An 18969-nucleotide genomic window follows, 5' to 3' on the forward strand; every position below is an offset into this window, starting at 1 on the left:
AAATTGTATAACATAAATAATATATAATAAGGACAATATATTCTTTTGTTTAATATTTGTATTTAATCACAATAAAAGTCATAATAATACTTATTTTATCATCATACGAGGATCACGTTTTGTAAATGGCTCAAAAACTTTTTTTATTATTATTTTTTAATTGATCAGCCCTAAAGGATGCTTTGCACTCAAAAACAAGTCTTCAAAGTAAACAGAAATTTTTCATATATTTTTTATTTTTATTTTCTATGCATATGCACTCCCCTGAAAAAATTAGCTCAGTCATTCTAGAATGATTTATTCTTTCCAAATAGAGTAAGTCATCGGGTGAAAATTGCTTTATTTATTTATTTATTTAAATATTGCACTGTCAGTTTTTTATAATATGCAGCCCTACTTTCGTATTTCTGTGTGACAGCGTCTGATTGCTTCTTTATATTATTCATGAAAAGGCACAGTCTTATCCTTGGCAGTTTTTTTTTTTTCCCCCACAGGCATCAATCACAAATGTGCCTTAACGCTTAATGTGAACATGTGAGGGACTTCACTGACACAGAGGTCATCGCTGACACTTTAAATGAGCCAAGTGTTAAACAGTCGAATTGTGAGCAGTGTTTGTGTTGTAGGTCCTGCCGTCCCTCTCTGAATGTCAGTATGTGTGAATCAGGCCAGCCTTTCCTCACATAACCCTCCGCTGGACAGGCCAGGCTTGATAAGAGTCCCCACAGGACAGGGAGGCTTTGACCGTAAAATAGAAATACGTAATCTCTGTCCAAAATCGATTTTATAACCCACAGAAATCGAAGAACAAAGCGCATTCACATCTGAGACGCATCCTATGCTTGGCAGAGATAAGAAATCGACTGCAGTAAGGGTTCTCCATCAACACTCTCTGACATTTTACGCCACCTTTAAAGATGTCACAGAAAGACAACACAGAACAGAGGGCGACGGCCGTTGTGACACTTGCTGTAGCTGTCAATGCAGGTGTCTGTAGTTTCAATTCATTTATGCACTGTGTGTTAACATTGCATATGCGTTTTTTAACCTTTTAGGCAGTTGCTAAATATTCCTTATGATTCCCAAAGGCTAGTGTCATAGTTTTAATAAAACTAAGCTATTATAGGCAGATGGAGGGGGGAAAACACAATGAGCAAAATTAAAAATGGCTGAAGGCATAATCTGCATAATTACATGAGCGACATTAATAACCCTACACTAAATTATTTGCTCCAAAAAAGGAATAAAATCATTTGGTACGAGACCTTTAAGCAATTAGAGATTTGGCTGAATTAACTGTAATACATGCAGATGGCACTGTTTATGAATTATGCTGGATAATGAATGCAAATCTTGCAAGAGTGTGAAACTGATGTGTTGGTGTAATGTTACTATCCTTTGACATCTCTCATCTGAAACTCAATGCATTTGATGATATGATGGGCCAGAAGGTGGCAGTAGGCATGCATTTTAGGGAAGCAGCATTAATAGTGTTTTTAGGATGCTAGAATGTGCACTAGTAAATATAGACCACCCTCTTTCAGTCAATGAAAGCTCAAAAGTATAGTGTTTTGCACTGAATTGTTTGAAAAACTTAGTTGAAAATGATGTCTGTCATTAATTTTTCACCCTTATTCCAAACCTTCTTGCTGTTGTTTTTGTAATTGTGAAGAATCTTCGTTTAAAAAGAATACAGAAAAAAAGAATATACGTAAGTGTAAATTAAAATGTAATGTTTTTTCAGACACTTATTTGCATTAATATTTAAATTCATATTAAATGCAATTAACAGAAATTTATATATATAATAAGATTTAAGTGCATTTATATTTATATATATTTCATAATTATTTCTCATTTTTGAAACATGGTTAAAATGTACATTAATGATCATTAAATATTATTTAATATACTTTTTACTGAAATTTGAGTCATTTATGCACATTTATAATAATGAAGTTGCCGCTTAGTGTATTTAAAATATAATTTTAAATGCAGTATTGAATAACATTACAGTTAAAAATTATAAATAGTACTTTGCGTGTGCTTTAGTATGTTAAGTCAACACATCAAAATAAATGTACTTCCTTAAAGAATATTAAAACAAGTGTTTTTATTTGAAATATTACAAAGTGCATTTTTAAAATGAGTTAGATGTTTTATTTCATTAATATTGAAGATTAAAAAAATATTTAATATTAAAAAATGGCCACACTTTATTTTAAAGTCCAATTCTCGCTATTAATAAAGCATTAACTATGACTTTTGCCTCAGTAAACTCCTAATTTGCTTAAGGTAGTTGTTAAATTCAGGATTAGGGATGTAGAATATGGTCATGTAGAATAAATGCTTTAAAAGTACTAATAAACAGCCAATATGTTATTTTTATGCATGCTAATAAGCGAATTGTTCCCCATACTAAGGTGTTACCAAAAATTAAGATCTGATTCAATATTAAGTGCACTTTTTACGAGTTTGTATGAATGATTTGTTTGGACAGTGAATAATGACTTAAATTTCGTAAAGTTTCTTTCTACTGACTTTCGAACTGAAATATTGCTGGTGAGTCACAACGGACTGCTGTTATTGAGTTTTTGTAGCCTGTGGTTGCTGAACTTGTATGGAAAAAACCAGCACAGTGAAAACAATAACAGCAGTGTGGGACGTGAGGGTGAATAAATGATTGCAGAATTTTAATGTGAGCTGTCCCTTTAAGTGTAATTTAGCGAGTGCACTTTGGCTGTTTATTGACAAGGACAGACTTTCCTCTTCAATCGTGTAATCGATGCAGTAGGTTTCCTTAGAGTACAGACAACGTGCAAATAAATGCACAGTGAAAGCGTTTAAAGGATGAGTTCATTATGCATTGATTTTTGCTTTGGTCTAAACGGCATGTTGTGCTGAATTACAAGTCATGTGACATGCGGGTCTGTATCACTGGTGTAAATTAGGTGGGAATTAGATTAAACTGGTTTAAAGTGAAGGAAGTGAAGACAGGAAGACAGAGCGACTGAATATTACTTCTTCTTCACACTTTTCCTCTGTAATTTCGCACCGCTCTCTTCATTTCCTTCCCCTCCCCGCATCTCGCTCTCTCTCTCTTTCTCTGTCTCCGCACCCTCCTCCCCTCACTGAAGCCTCAGTCCGCGCACACATTTCAAACTTACCCTCGCATCTCTGACTCTTCTTTGTCGGGAGACTCAGATCCCGAGTGGTGAAGCTCAGCCTCCCAGGCTGGATTTGCAGCGGGAGTGGAGCGCTGCACCACGTGGGTGCCTCGGGCTGCCCGGCCAGTGCGCGCCGGCGGCGGGGGGAAACTGGAGCGAGGAGGAGTTTGGCGGCGGGTCAGGAGAGCCAGGCAGGTGGCATGAGCAGGAGCAGGGGGTCGCCGTAGGCACCATGTGGGAAACCGAGGGTCTGCAGACGCTCGGGATCGTGGTGATCGTGTGCGCTTCGCTCAAGCTGCTTCATCTGCTGGGGCTCATCAGCTTCTCTGAGGGTAAGAGAGAGAGAGAGAGAGATGGAGACGGGCTTCGTTTTGAGAGTTTGTGCAGCGCAGATGTTTGCTGATGTCCGGTCAGAAAGACAAATATGTTTCTAGACGTATAAAGTAATCGTTTAGAAGTTTTAAATGAGTGGGAATGTATGACAAGGAAAGATAGAGTGAATGTTACAGAAGTAGCTACAGCTTTGGAGACAATTGTGACCCTGGACCACAAAACCAGTCTTAATTAAGTAGCACGGGTATATTCCGTAGCAATAGCCATGAATACACTGCATGGGTCACAATTATCTATTTTTCTTTTATGGTAAAAATCATTAGGGTATCAAGTAAAGATCATGTTCCACTAAGATATTTTGTAAATTTACCACCGTAAATATATCAAAACTTATTTTGTGATTAGTAATATGCATTGCTAAGAGCTTCATTTGGACAACTTCAAAGGTGATTTTCAGAGTTTTTTGTTTTGTTTTGTTTTGTTTTTGGGTTCTTTTTCCTGCACCCTCTGATTCCAGATTTTCAAATAGTTGTATCTCGGCCAAATGTTGTCATGTCCTAACAAACCATGCATCAATGGAAAGCTTATTTATTCAGCTTTCAGATGTATACATCTCCGTTTTATTGACCCTTATGACTGGATTTGTGGTCAAGGGTCAGGAGTTGTGTGTGTTTTTGGAGAGATACTGTTTTAACTGTAAGGCTTTAATAAAAATAAATAAATAAATAAATAAGCCAGATAAATGGAATAATCTGGAATAAGGTTTCATTTGTTCACATTAGTGAGCTACATTAGTAAACATGAACTAACAATAAAAAATACTTTTAAAGCATTTAATGTTTACTTATGCATTATTAAAATAAAAAAAATTCTGTTATCAACAAGTATTTCTAATTAATTATCATTTAATTATCGTTAAATTCAACTCAACTATTGTGCACTGTTAAAAACTGTTAAAGTGCATTTTAATAGAAAATGGCAATTTATCTTTTCTACTATAAAATTTAATTTTTAATACAATATTTTACCTGTTAATTGTGACATTTTGCAGCAATTTCTGAGGAAAAATTGCTTCTTCTGAAGCTGTTTGTGACCTTGGACCACAAAACCAGTCATAAGGGTCAATTTTTTAAAATTGAGATTTATACGTGGTTTGTATGGTTTGTTAGGATAGGACAATATTTAGCCGAGATACAACTATTTGAAAATCTGGAATCTGAGGATGCAAAAAAAAAAAAAAAATCTAAATATTGAGAAAATAGAAATAAAGTTCTTATCAATGCATATTACTAATCAAAAATTAAGTCTTGGTATAGTTACAGTAGGAAGTTTACAAAATATCTTCATGGAACATGATCTTCCCCTAATATCCTAATGATTTTTGGCAAAAAAGAAAAATCGATAATTTTGACCTAAGATAATTTAAGACTGGTTTTGTGGTCCAGGGTCACATTTTTCAGCGTGCAACCATGAAATTGTTATAGGTTAGTGGGTTAGTTTTCTTGGTAATACTTTACAATAAGGTAATTTGTTACCATGTCAGTGTATTAACCAACATGAACGAACAGTGAACAATACATTTATTACACTATTTATTAAATGTTAATGTTAATAAAAATACAGTCGTTCATTGTTTGTTCATGGTAGTTCACAGTACATTAACTAATGTTAACAAACACAACTTGTGGTTTCAATAATCTATTAAATGCTGAAATTAACTAATGGAGCTAACCAGCTAATGAGCCTTATTGAAAAGTGTTTTTTCCCAAAATAAAAACTAAAAAAAAAATAATAATAATAATACCTTGCAAAATTCTCTGAGGAGCTGTGGCTGTCGTGATATAAACGTACAACAGAAGTAACGCTTCTGTTCTGTGATTCTGGCACTATATCTGATTCTGAAGTCATACAGTAGTTTTGTATCTTGTACATTGAGATCTGGTGCGTTCATGACAAGAGAGAGAAATTCTTTGGGTTACAGCACAAACCTGCTCACTGCAGGAGAAAAACAGGAAATTTGAATGTGAAAATCTGAAAAGCTTCACAGAGGACCTCTAATATGGCATAGAGCTGCTTTTGTATTCCACAGAAGATAAGACATGAAGCGAGAGCAAATGTTGACACAGTTTCTGTTGTTGTGTAGGATGCATTGGTCAAAAAACAGCTAAATTTAAACTAATATTGTGATTAAAGCTGAAATAGAATTACAATAAGGGTTAAGAGTGCATGTATAATGAGGGTTTTGGCATATATCTGTAGCTTGTATTGCAAAGTTATAGTGCATTAAGCAAATTAGTCCAATATTGGATAGCAAGCTGTTAATTTAACTTAAAATAAATGTTGGTATTGTATTGATCTAAAGCCGTTGTTTGTCTTAATGACAAATTGTTTGTTTTGTATGGAGGTTTGTTTTCAATATATTGGGTGATTACACACTCACATAGGCTACAGTCTGGATGTATTTCATCATGTGATTCTTTTCTATACGTTTTGTTCTTCCATCCACACTGAGATGGCATTTTTGTCCAGTGAAAACAGAACTTTTTGAAGATGCTCACCCAAGTTGATAAATTAGCTTTTTTTGAAAACGATGACGCACGTTTAGTGATGTGATGCATACTGTATGACTTTTGTACCAATATACATAGTGTGGGATGTGCTGTTCACGTTCACACTGTTTCTAAAGATAAATATTGTTTTTTACAATCTTCATTTTACATTACTGCAAAGATGGCAGAAAATGTAATCCCAGTTGCTGTCCTGCATCAAAACGAGGAAAATTGCATTTTAGACCATTGAATGGTGATTCAGTGCAATCTGGACATACCAGCGGTGAGATAATTTGCTGTTAAAATGATCGTGCCCAAAGAATAGCGTGAGATTGTTATTATGTCTGCTTTCTCAGTGTCATGTCAGTGAGCATTTATGACGATTCACGCATGTGCAGTATGTTTTTAGAGCTTTCCGACATTTTAGTGCACAAGAAACATTTTGGAAAATGCTTAGAGCATTTATTTATTTTATGAAATATCGCTGTCATATAATGATGAAACACAAGTGCTTACCCCTCTCAATAATCAAAGACTATAGCAAAACCTACACCGTTGCACACACACATTTATATATTTACTTATTCAAGAAAAAAATATATATTTTAAAAAATGTAAAATATTTAATAATATAAATATAACTTTAATATAAAATATAAAATATTTTTATGTTTTTATTATTTTTTTATTTATTTTATCTTTTTTATTTTTATTTTACTATTGTGCTACATTTTGCTAAATACCCACTAAGTAACCAAAAGAAAACACCTGCACAGTTGCATGCATGTTTATATCTTTCTTTTTTTTAAGAAAAAATGATTTAGTATTTATCTGTATTTATTTATTTATTTTATGTTTCATTTAAAAATGTAAAATATTCTGCTAAATTTGCGAACTAAATAATGAAAGGGAAATACCTGCACAGTTGCATGCACATTTATGTCTTTTTTTTTTTTTTAGGAAAAATTATTTTGTAAAAATTATTTATTTTTTTAATGTAATGTTTTTATATAAAAAATATTTTGCTAAATATTTTGCTATATTTTGCTAAATACCAAAATAAGTAATCCATAGAAAAAACACCTGCCCAGTTGCATGCACATTTCATTCTTTCTTTCTTTTTTAAGATTTGTTCTTTCTTTTTTTTTTTTTTTTGTTTGTTTATTTAAAAAAAATTTTTGGTAAATACCCACCCAAAACACATGCTTATATCTTTCTCTTTTTTTGAGGAAAAATTATTTTATAAAAATGTTAACTTTTTTTTTAAATGTGTTTTGTTACATATTTTGTTAAATACCCACTAGTTGAAGAAAAAAACCTGCAAAGTTGCATGCACATGTTTATATTAATTAATTAATTCATGTATTTTGTTTGTTTGTTTTCCCTTTCAGTAATCAAAGCAAAACACATACAAAGTTGCACAAGATAAACTGCACAAGATTGCAAAAGAATAGCGTGAGAAATTTATGTTTACTCTCGTTTTCGTCACTGTGAACTTTTTTTATTTTCGGGATCCATTTTTTATTGCTTTCGCTTCTGTGAAGTTTTATTATGTTTTATGCATATGAAGTAATGTATTTAGTGTTTTTCAAAATGAACACTCCATTTTCCAACGTATCCAGATAAACGTTGATGTAGCGACAGAGATTTACAGAGTCATCCTTCACACTATGATATCATGCTGTTCCATTACTATGAGAGTCTTCAGACGTCAGATCAGAGGCCAGAGATCATTACTCTCTCTTGCTCTGGTGATTAAATGCACCTCTGCGAGAGCTGACGCCGTCCAACAACTGTACAGCTTGCAATCCAAACCCAGTTTGCTTTTAAAATGCTCCATTTTCCAGGTTGTATTTTTCCATGTCTCTGTGGGTTCATTTCAATGGCTCATTTACTGTCAGTATTAGAGCTAATAGGATGTCGGCTGAACAATGGATCTTATTACCAGAATGTTTCTTTTCATTTATGAAATGTCAAACACTTTAGCATTTTAGGATTATATCAGAATGTCTATCTAATGCCACTCTAAATGCCAACGTCTTTTTCTTTGTTGAATCTGAAAGACAAACTTCTTTGCCTCTGTGACATAGATGATATTTGCATTAACCCCAGTCACAGACAACTAGTCTCAGTAAATGTTTTATCCCTGATCTCAATTATTAGCCCACAGGTGTCACTGACCCTAGATCAGGGGTCATTTGATCATTAAGGCTATTAGCGATGTGGAACAATAGAAAGGACGACAACAGGTCACATCTAATCAGTGTGTCGTGAAGATAAATGCCGTCCGGTTGACCTGTCCTCACACGGGTGCGCAGACACACACACACACACTTCACGAGAGTGACTCAGGGACTCATAAAGATCCCGTGTCAAATTAACAGCGCCGCCAACCATTAACACAGAGAACATTGCAGCCGCAGCGATGTGGTTCGTGGCCTTTGTCTTTGACGTGTCTTTGTTAGAGATTTAAAGGCTTATAACAGAGGTCTGAGGATGAAATGAAGTTCAAAAGGACAAGGATCTTTGAGAATAATCTGTCAGGTTTGTTTTTATTTATTTAAAAAAGGATTCATTTAATGGATTTATTTAGCATGTATTAATTTGTTCATTTTCAAATGTTTGTTTGTTTGTTTAGCCCACTCAGTAATCAAAGACAAGCAAAACACCTGCAGGGTTGCACAAACACATTTATTTATTTTATTTACTTATTAAAAATGATATTTATGTATTTATTTATTTAGTTTTTTCCCCCAAAATATTGCTTTTGATGAAAAACAGGAGTACTCCTCAGTAATCTATGACTAGCAAAACATTATTTAATTTTAAAAAAATATTTTGCTGAATTTTGCACGAGTGCATGCATGTTATTTATTTATTTATTTATTTATTTATTTATTTACCTACTTATCCCACACAGTAATCAAAGACTAACAAAACACCTTCAGGTTTGTTTTTAAAGAAAATTATTGAATTGTTTTAAATATTTCTAAATATTTTGATAACTTTTGCTGAATTTTGCATAAGCATATACATGTTATTTATTTATTTATCCCACACAGTAATGAAAGACTAAGAAAATACCTACATTTTCATTTATTTATTAATAACAAAAACATTTTTTTTTTTTTTTTACATAAAATTACTTTCATAAAATGGTGGAAAAAAGGAGTGCTTATTTCCTCGGTAATCATAGACTAGCTAAACACCTGCATGTTCGCAAACATTATTTATTTAAAAATATATTTATTTAAAAATATATTTATTATATATTATATTTCTTTTTATTTTATTTTTAATTTGTTAATTTTTAAATAGTAATTAAAGACAAGCAAAACACCTTCAGGGTTGCACACACATTTTTTTTTTTTTTAATTAAAAACTTGATTTATTTATTTTAGTTGTTTATTCATTTAGTTTTTTTCCAAAATACTGGTTTTGATGAAAAACAGGAGTACTTACCCCTCTGTAATGCATGACTAGCAAAATATGTTTCTTTCGTTTTTTAAGGAAAATAATTTTTTTATTATTTAAAAAATATCTGACATATCTTGCTGGATTTTCCATGAGTGTATGCACATTATTTATTTATTTATTCCACTCAGTAATGCATGACTAGTATGATTTTTTTAAGGAAAATTATTAATTCTTTCTAAGTATTTATTTAAAAAAAAAAATCTAAATATTTGATCAATTTTACTGAATTTTGCATGAGTGTATGCATATTATTTATTTATTTATTTATTTACCTACATTTTTCATTTATTTATTAATAACACAACTTTTTTTCATTTATTTATTGTGCATAATATTACTTTAATAAAATGATAGAAAACATGAGTGCTTATTTCCTCAGTAATCATAGATTAGTTAAACCTTTTTTTTTTTTTTGCTAAATAGTAACTGGAAACACCTACAGGATTGCACACACACTTTTATTTATTTAAAAATTAAGCTATTAAAATGTATCTATCTACTGCTAAATAATGCTTTTATATAATGATGAAAACAGGAATGTATTTGAAGCAAAATACACATTTGGACACACACCTCAGCTAAAAAAAAAAAAAAAAAAAAAAAAACCTTGAGTGGCAGCCCTTCAATTTGAGATTTATTCTCCTGCAGACAGCAGAAGTCAAATAAAAGTGCAGTGTTCTTCAAATATCTCTGAACCCTCAAACTTCAGAATGTGCTTCATCTCTCTTTTACCCTCCATCTCTTCCTCTCCTGAGAGTTGGATAAAAGCAGAAGGTTATGACTCCGGTTTAGTGCTTGTGTTCCCAGAGTTTGAGTGTTGAACAGTTTGTTCATGTTTATTGTGAATATGTGCACCTTTCTCTATAGTGGCTACAGATAGTCAAACTGAACTGCATGTCCCACTTAAGATGCAGGACCTCATGAATATGTTCTGTTTGCTATTCCTTTAAAAGTCTGGGATCTGAGTTCATGCCACTGCTGCTTGCTTCACATTTTGTTTTTTGCACGATCCCAGCGCAGGGAATTTCTGTCAGTCACCGGCTCTGATTCAGCACATATACTGTTGAAACTTGGATCCAAGATGCTATTTTTCAGGTCAGTCAAATCTCAAGTCTCAAGTCATGATCAAAACTTGACTTGCGCCTCAGGTTACAAGGTAGCATTTGAGGCAAGCCATGTCTAGTTTTGAATTTAGGACTCCAAAGGGCTGTAATTTTGATTTAATTTTTAATGCATTGCTTTTATTTAAAATTTATTAAGTTGGTGACAAATGTGTTTTGGCACAAGCCATAGTAAACAATACAGCAAGCATATGCCAAACTTTCTCCAGACTCCCACAGGAAAGCAGCAGAGGCTTGTTCAGTCCCAGTCTCTCCTCAAGCAGGACTTGTGTCTTTTGAATATTTAAGAGTGTGTTAATGTGTGCAAGCACTCACCTGTGTGTCCGCAAGGTAACCATTATCGGGAAAGCACATGCAAGAATAGCGTGTTCAGCTGGAAACATTAGCTTATTAACTTGCTTGAGAACTGTAGCCATGAAAACAATGGAGAATTTGACCATCTTTGTTCATATGACATACTTACCAATAGACAATTAATTGCTTTTTGCAATGAATCTCAGACTCTGTCGCAGTCTTGCAGCAGAGCTGCTTCTACAGCAACTGTCTAATGAAGAAACAAAAGAGTGGAGCAATTAATGATGTGTGTGAGAGAGCGAGAAAAAAGATATATAAAATGATTCATTTATTATTCAAAGTGTTTATACTTGCTTGTATTTGTGCAAGTGAAATATTTTGTTATTTTGAATTTTGTTAACATTATTACAATACAACAAAACAATCTTAAATTCAGTCTTAACTTCTCCTGGCCAAGTTAAAGCAATAGTTCATACAAAAAGGAAAATTTGTTAAAATTTTTACTCTCTCTCAGGCCATCCAAGATGTAGATGAGTTTGTGTCTTCATCAGATTTAGAGAAATGTAGCATTGCATCACTTGCTCACCAATGCATGTGAATGGGTGCCGTCAGAATGAGAGTCCAAACAGCTGATAAAAACATTGCAATAATCCACAAGTAATCCACACCACTCCAGTACATCAGTCAACATTGTGTAAAAAGACAAATTACTTTCTTGAAAGAAACAAATCCACAATACATTCTTTTTTAACCCCATAATCCATAATAATGCTTATCTCTGGTGGAAAATTGTCTGAATCAGGGGAGAAATATACGCAGATCAAGAACAGTTTTGAGCAATAACAGATAAAAACAAATGTGTGGGTGGAATTTGATGTGAGAGGGCAACAGGAGAGGGATTTTTTCACTGGAAGAAACAGTATTATAGATTATGGACTCATAATCTGGCTAGAAGCGACAGTTTAAAGGTAAAACATCTTAATGATGGATTTATTTCTTGCAAACATGCAGCTTGTCAAGCTTTACAAGAGTGGTGTGGATTACTGTGATGTTTTTATCAGCTGTTTGACGGCACCCATTCACTGCAGAGGATCCATTTGTGAGGAAGTGATGTAATGCTGCATTTCTCTACATCTGATGAAGAAACAAACTCATCTACATCTTGGATGGCCTCAGGTGGCGTACATTGTTCATTTTTGGGTGAACTATTCCTTTAAGGTGACATGTACTGCAAATGGTGAAAGTTTAGTTTCTAAGCTTCAAACCTAGTTAGAAGGAAATGGCAAAAAAGTCAAATCTAGAAGCTTTTTTTAAATATGATAAACAAAATGACTAGTTATAGTGGGAGACTGACAATTTTTGTGGTGCGTAGCAAAAAAGAAAAGAAAACTAAGTACTCAAACAAAATAACAAAATGACGTTATTTTCAAGTAATAAAATCTGTTTTATTTCAAATTATTACTGTGGTAACACTTTATTTTAAGGGCTCGTAACTACTTGCTTATTACCATGCATATTACTAAAATATTAGCCGTTTATTAGTACTAATTAAGTACATATTAATGCTTTATTCTATATGACCTTATTCTACATTCCTAATCCTACCCAATACCTAAACTTAACAACTACCTTACTAGCTATTAATAAGCAGCAAATTAGGAATTTATAGGGAGAAAAGTTAATAATATATAGGTGTATAATAGTTAATAGGTGTTACCTATTTTAAAATGTAACCATTATGGTTTAAGCAATATTCTGAAAACTGAAAGTAGAAAATTAGTTGAATGTAAACTTAATGTAGAAGATGCAAGCACCTGTAGGATGTTTGGATGGCCTAAGAATTGACCCTGTATATATCTGAGCTTCCTACTTACTCATTTGTCACACAGGTCACACAGTAAAAAAAAAAAAAAAACTACCAGCCTAAATGCTTTTAGCAGTTTCTATTTCAAGAGGATGCTTACAGGCCTGACCTTTAGTCTTAAGTACACATAGTGATCATTCTCTGTGATGTCTTAGACCTCAGTCAGGAGACACTACAGAGCTGTAAACAGGAAGATATTTCATGATATCTTAGTACTAAATTGTCTGGACTTCATCCAAATGTGCAATTAACAAATTACGGTTACTTGCAAATGTGTAATTACAAAAAATATTTTTAAATATATGATGTGCAAATGTGCAAATTTGTATGAATAGCAAATAGCATTTCATATAAATTTAAAGTACAGCAATTACATTTAATGTAAAAAGTCTCTGTAAACAATTAATTCACTTTGCACTATATTCTTTTGAAGTATATTATTTGCATAAGGACACTTTAAAACTGGGCTAAAGTGTACTTTCTTTTGGATTTTGTTGCTTTATTGTATTTATAAATCTATATGGGTACATATAGAGTGTTTAATACATATAATATATGTGTGTGTGTGTGTGTGTGTGTGTGTGTGTGTGTGTGTGTGTACTTGTTTTTGGTACATTGTGGGGACCAAATGTCCCCACAAGGATAGTAAAACCTGAAATTTTTGACATTGTGGGGACTGGCTTGAGGTCCCCATGGGTACAAAAGCTTATAAATCATACAGAATGAGTTTTTTTGAGAAAGTAAAAATGCAGAAAGTTTTCTGTAAGGGTTAGGTTTAGGGGTAGGGTTAGGGTAAGGGGATAGAAAATACAGTGTGGAGAGTATAAAAACCATTGCACCTATGGAGAGTCCCCACAAGGATAATAAACCGGACTGTGTGTGTGTGTGTGTGTGTGTGTGTGTGTGTGTATAAACCACAAAACCAGTCTTAAGTAGCACAAATATATTTGTAGCAATAACCAAAAATTGTATGGGTCAAAATTATCAATTTTTCTTTTATGACAAAAATCATAGGATATTATGGATAGATCACATAGGATTAGATCATGTTCCATGAAGATATTTTGTAAATTTCCTAACGTAAATATATCAAAACTTAATTTTTGATTAGTAATATGCATTGCTAAAACTTCATTTGGACAAATTGCAAGTGATTTTCTCAGTATTTTTAAAATATATTTTAATATTTTTTCAAACTTATTTATTTCAGGTGATGTATAGATCTCGATTTAATATAAATATATATATATATATATATATATATACATATATATATAATCATGTTACTGCAGTACGTTTATATTTCTGAGTGCATTATGCATTATGAGAAATAATCATCTTTTTCTCATTTTGTTCATAAAGTTCATACTTGTAACAATGATTTGCTTTTACATACACTTAGCATATATTTTTACAATATAGTGATTTCTTTGTAGATGATTATTTTTTTATCAAATTCTTATTATGTGGCAAGCTTTGTTAAAAAACTTAGCAATTAGTGATATTGTTTTTCTCATACATTTTTTCTCTTCCTAAATCCCATTTTCACTTCATAGCTTTGAAGACGATGCGGTGCAAGCGGATGATTACAGACGCGAGGCTTTCCGCCCATAATTCATTATTTTTCATCAAAACAATGCAGGCAAATATCCTCCATCAGCACTTTCATGACTTTAATTAATGAACTAAATGTGGAAAAATTATGCCAACTAATCCTGCTCGGGTGAACTGTATGATTATTCATAACAGGAAGATGCACAGCATCCAATATTTATGAACTCACATTTTTCTGCAAAGTGCTTATCATTCTTAAGCTTGCTTGTTTGTTTTGTTTAGCTGTAACTAAACTTCTTGCATCTCCATTTAAAGCTGCACAGGAAAAGCAAGTCTTAATTTTATCCTAGGTAAATTTCAGGAGCTTCGTGTATCTGCAGGTGAGGCTTGAAAGTGCTGACCTCGTCTTGTTAGTGGCGGCTTCATTAAACCGGGTGTCACCAGCTTCGCACGTCCTATCTTAAATGATAGATGAGCTACAAGAGACTATCAGCGGCACAAAGACAAGCTGATAATGTATTTGATCACAGACAAAGCGATCGCTGATAGTAAAGTGTACCTCATTCATCCGCTCCCCGACTGGCTTTAACCTCAACACGATTTCAACAATTGTATCGTCCAGAACGTACACAAAATAACCTTTTCCTTCATAATTGCTTATCAGGATTTTACAGCAAGGAGCACATAAATCATATTGACACACTTGAAGCAGCACCAACAGAGCAAACTCTTTAATTAAAGCATGTTCACCAGTATGTAGAGCTGGAATGGGAAATAGTGCTGGCGGTCTTTCACATATCAGAGGATTGGCTGTAACTGTGGGGCCAATTGTAAGGCTAATTATCCTCTCTAATAAATCAATACGGTTTCATCACTTTAAACATTGTATTCATTAATTAATGTCACAGGACAAGTCTAAAATAAAGTGCTGGAAGATGAAACTACAGTGACTCGGTATCTTCAAATTGTTCATATATATGGCAGCGGCTATTTGTGTAAAAAGCAATTAGATGCTATTTACTAGGGATGTCACAATTCTCAATATAATATCGAACCGTTCGGTACGACATCCACGGTTCAATACGCGCTTGTGAATTTCGTTTTTCTGGTTTTGCATTTAAATAACTTCCTTGTTTTATTTCTCTCTGAATTTGCTGCATGTGTGCCCGTGACTTCACGTGCTGAATTGAGGAAACGCTTCCCCGCTTTTATTTGAAAAAGCAGCATCTTCCATTCTAATGACATGCAGTGATAAGCCTTTCTAAACCTGTTGTCCAACAGAAGAGTTATAAACACAAAAGTTATAAAAAGCATTATGACTTGTTTTTAATTCTCAACATCATTCGAGTGTTTGGAATAACTTCCTTATGTGATCTGATTTGGATTCTTATCACAGAATGAGGCAGACAATAAAATCTATACTCATATTCTATGTATGTCAATTAGCAGTGGCTTATGAAAAATACACAAGATGGCTTGAAGAAAACAGATAAACCATATATTATTGCAGACGAGTGTTATATCTTTATATAGTGTTATATCGTTATATCTTGTTTTTATTCAGTTACAGCAATAGTGATGCCTTTATCCATATTAGAGAAGCTGGAACGGAACGTCATCAGTTATACTTCTTTGACGCATATGCGGATTTTCTGCATGAGGGCGCCCTCTGGCATCCAGTATCAATGAAACCCATTCTATTTTGCATAAAAATCGAAAGAACAATTAAGCAGACATATACTAAACCACACTTTTTTCAGTGTACAGAGGTTTATGGGAGTATTTTGTTAATTTGTTGCAAAAAAACCACGCTGAAGTGGCAAGATATCAGAACCGAACCGAAAACCATGGTTAAAAACCGAGGTACGTATTGAACCGTGGACTAACTGTATTGCTGCATCCCTACTATTTACACTACATACAAATAGCTATAGATTTTATTTACACTGTTAAAATAGTAGGATTTTCTGCTATTTATACTACTTATTGCAAATAGTGGCAATTATCTGCGCCTCACTAATGTAGTACATTGTACAGTACATTTGCACTTTTGAGTGCAAATTATCATTTTAATTAAAATTATTAAATGAATGCCACCTTATTGGGACAATATAAGCTCTCCCTACACCTACCCTAACCCTACCCCATACTTTATTTTCAACTTTTCAATTATTTTCTTCATTTTTTTGTGGAAGTAAATTCCTTTATGATGTGATCTGAGATTTGAAATGGAAGAAAAAAAAGTTTGTCAAAGGCAGATTCAAGCCCGGGTCGATCACATCAAAGGTGATTACAGCACATGCTTTACCATCTACACCACTAGCCCAGTTACACGTTGGTGGGCGGAGTTAGTGTAAATAACTTCTGCCAACAATATATATATATATTCTTTGCAGAGAAGACAATCCCCAAATGCATTTTGGCAAGCTCAAAGACGACACAATAATCCATAGCAGACACAGCAAGAGAAATGTTGATTAAAAACATAATTAATTCAGTAAGCCTAGAAAGTATCTATGAAATGGCTTAAACAAAGGGAAAAAAAAATTTACCCAAACTTTGTGTACCCTTTTGAAAAGTAACATTTTGTATATACTTTTAAAAAGAGTTGGTATAATGTAAATATACTTAAATGTGAATTCAATTTCAGTTAAATTATTCATATAAATTAAACAAAACCTGCAGCTTTATATGTACTTTCATAATTCTATTAACTTTGAAATATGTTTTAAAGTGTATTGCTGAATGACAAGCACTTCTGGTAAACCAGAAACTACTGGTAAACTACTTTAATCTCATTTCTGTTGAAATTATGTCATGCATGGTTTCTTTTAAGGTCCAGTTCTCGCTATTAACAAACCATTAACTACAGCTTTTGCCTCAATAAACTCCTAATTTGCTGATTATTAATAGTTAGTAAGGTAGTTGTTAAATTTAGGTATTGGGTAGGATTAGGGAGGTAGAATGTGGTCATGCTAATAAGTAACTACTTAATAGTGAGAATTGTTCCTTATACTAAAGTGTTACCTCATACTTCATTTTAAATAAATTTGTAATTACATATTTGTAATGATAAATTTGAAATTTAGTACATTGTAAAATATCTGTTTTTTATATGTTAACTTGAAAAACACACAACGGTTAAAATCCGGTACTCTACGTGCATTTAGTCACATTGCAATAGTGTACTTCTTTAAAGCATGAAAAAAGGATTTTATTTTTGTTATTATTAAAGGAGAACAATTATGCCCCTTTTTACAGTATGTGGTATAAGTCTCAGGTGTGCCCAGAATGTGTCTGTGAAGTTTCAGCTCAAAATATCCCACAGATCATTTATGTATCATTTTGAAAATGCCTATTTTAAGTGGAAGCAGAAACATGCTGTTTTCGTGCATTTCTCTTTAAATGCAAATGCTGCTCCCCACCCCCTTTTCCCAGAATAGACCTGTGTCTTTACAGTTCATACTTCAGATACTCTCAAAAAACATCTTTTTGGTTTTGATTAGCATGTCTATTGCGCTGAAATCATGTGTTTAAAGCCATATCAGTTTAAACTTCGGGTGTAGGGTTTTCTGAGCGCACACATCCAAAGTACATGCACAGAAAGCGTCTGTCACATGGCATATGAGTACTAAAGTTTTCTTTCTTGTCTTACTGTGCTTAAACTGACAAATACACACACCTTTATGTTAAAAACACACAGGAGTTACAAAAACAGTCAGTTATTTCTATGAAAGAAAACAGCTGGGAAAGAAATCACATTTTTATATTAGATCTGTGTGGCAGCAGCAGCATAATATACAGTAAATAAATCAATAAATCCACTGCTCTCTTGTCTCCTCTGAGGCTGCTGTGCTCGTCCATGCAGCTGAAGACTTTTGCCGTGACGTTAGAACTGGTACACCGTTGTCGCTTGCAAAAACAAAATGCCAGTGCTATGGGAGGAAATGTGCAGATTAATGGGCAGTAATTATAATGTTGTAATAAGATCCCCTTACCATGTCACTATTTTTTTTTTACATGCTTGCAGAAAAAGGTTTACCAAAACACAGTTACTGGGTTGTTCTTTTTCATGTTTCTGGGTTGGTAGATGCACTGGAGACCCGATTATAGCACTTGAACACAGACAAAGTCATATTTTCATGATATGTCCCCTTTAAAGTGTACTGCTGAATGTACTGACAAGCATTGTAAATACAAAAATATACTTTTCTTTTGAATTTAATTGAATTTTACATTTCCGTTAAAACTTATAAGTAAGCCAGTCGTAAGTAGCACGGGTATATTTGTAGCAATAGCCAAAAATGCATGGTATGGGTCAAAATTCTTGATTTTTCTTTTATGCCAAAAATCAAATAGGATATTAAGTAAAGATCATGTTCCATTAAGATATTTTGTAAATTTCCCAGTGTAAATATATCATTTTTGATTAGTAATATGCATTGCTAAGAACTTCATTTGGATAGCTTTAAAGGTGATTTTCTCAAGTTTTTGATTTGTTTTTCCACCTTCAGATTAAAGATTTTCAAATAGTTGTATCTCGGTCAAATATTGTCATATCCAAAAAAACATCAGTGGAAAGCTTATTTATTCCTATGATTATGTATAAA

General features: G+C 33.1%; 1 protein-coding gene across 8 annotated transcripts in view; it reads left to right on the forward strand.

The window, feature by feature from the left end:
* kcnip4a (potassium voltage-gated channel interacting protein 4a) overlaps positions 1-18969 on the forward strand; it is a 240063-nt gene that overhangs the window by 176268 nt on the left and 44826 nt on the right. Inside the window, exon 1 of one of the 8 annotated variants that reach the window (XM_051115601.1) lies at positions 2879-3499. The exons of the other annotated variants lie outside the window; for them this stretch is intronic. Within the exon in view, the coding sequence (XP_050971558.1) occupies positions 3400-3499 (100 nt within the window). The 5' untranslated portion in view covers positions 2879-3399. Of the gene's footprint in view, positions 1-2878; positions 3500-18969 lie in introns of those variants that run through there. 8 annotated transcript variants of the gene reach the window in all.

Source organism: Labeo rohita, chromosome 7 (assembly GCF_022985175.1).
Source record: "Labeo rohita strain BAU-BD-2019 chromosome 7, IGBB_LRoh.1.0, whole genome shotgun sequence".
NCBI classification, from domain to species: domain Eukaryota; kingdom Metazoa; phylum Chordata; class Actinopteri; order Cypriniformes; family Cyprinidae; genus Labeo; species Labeo rohita.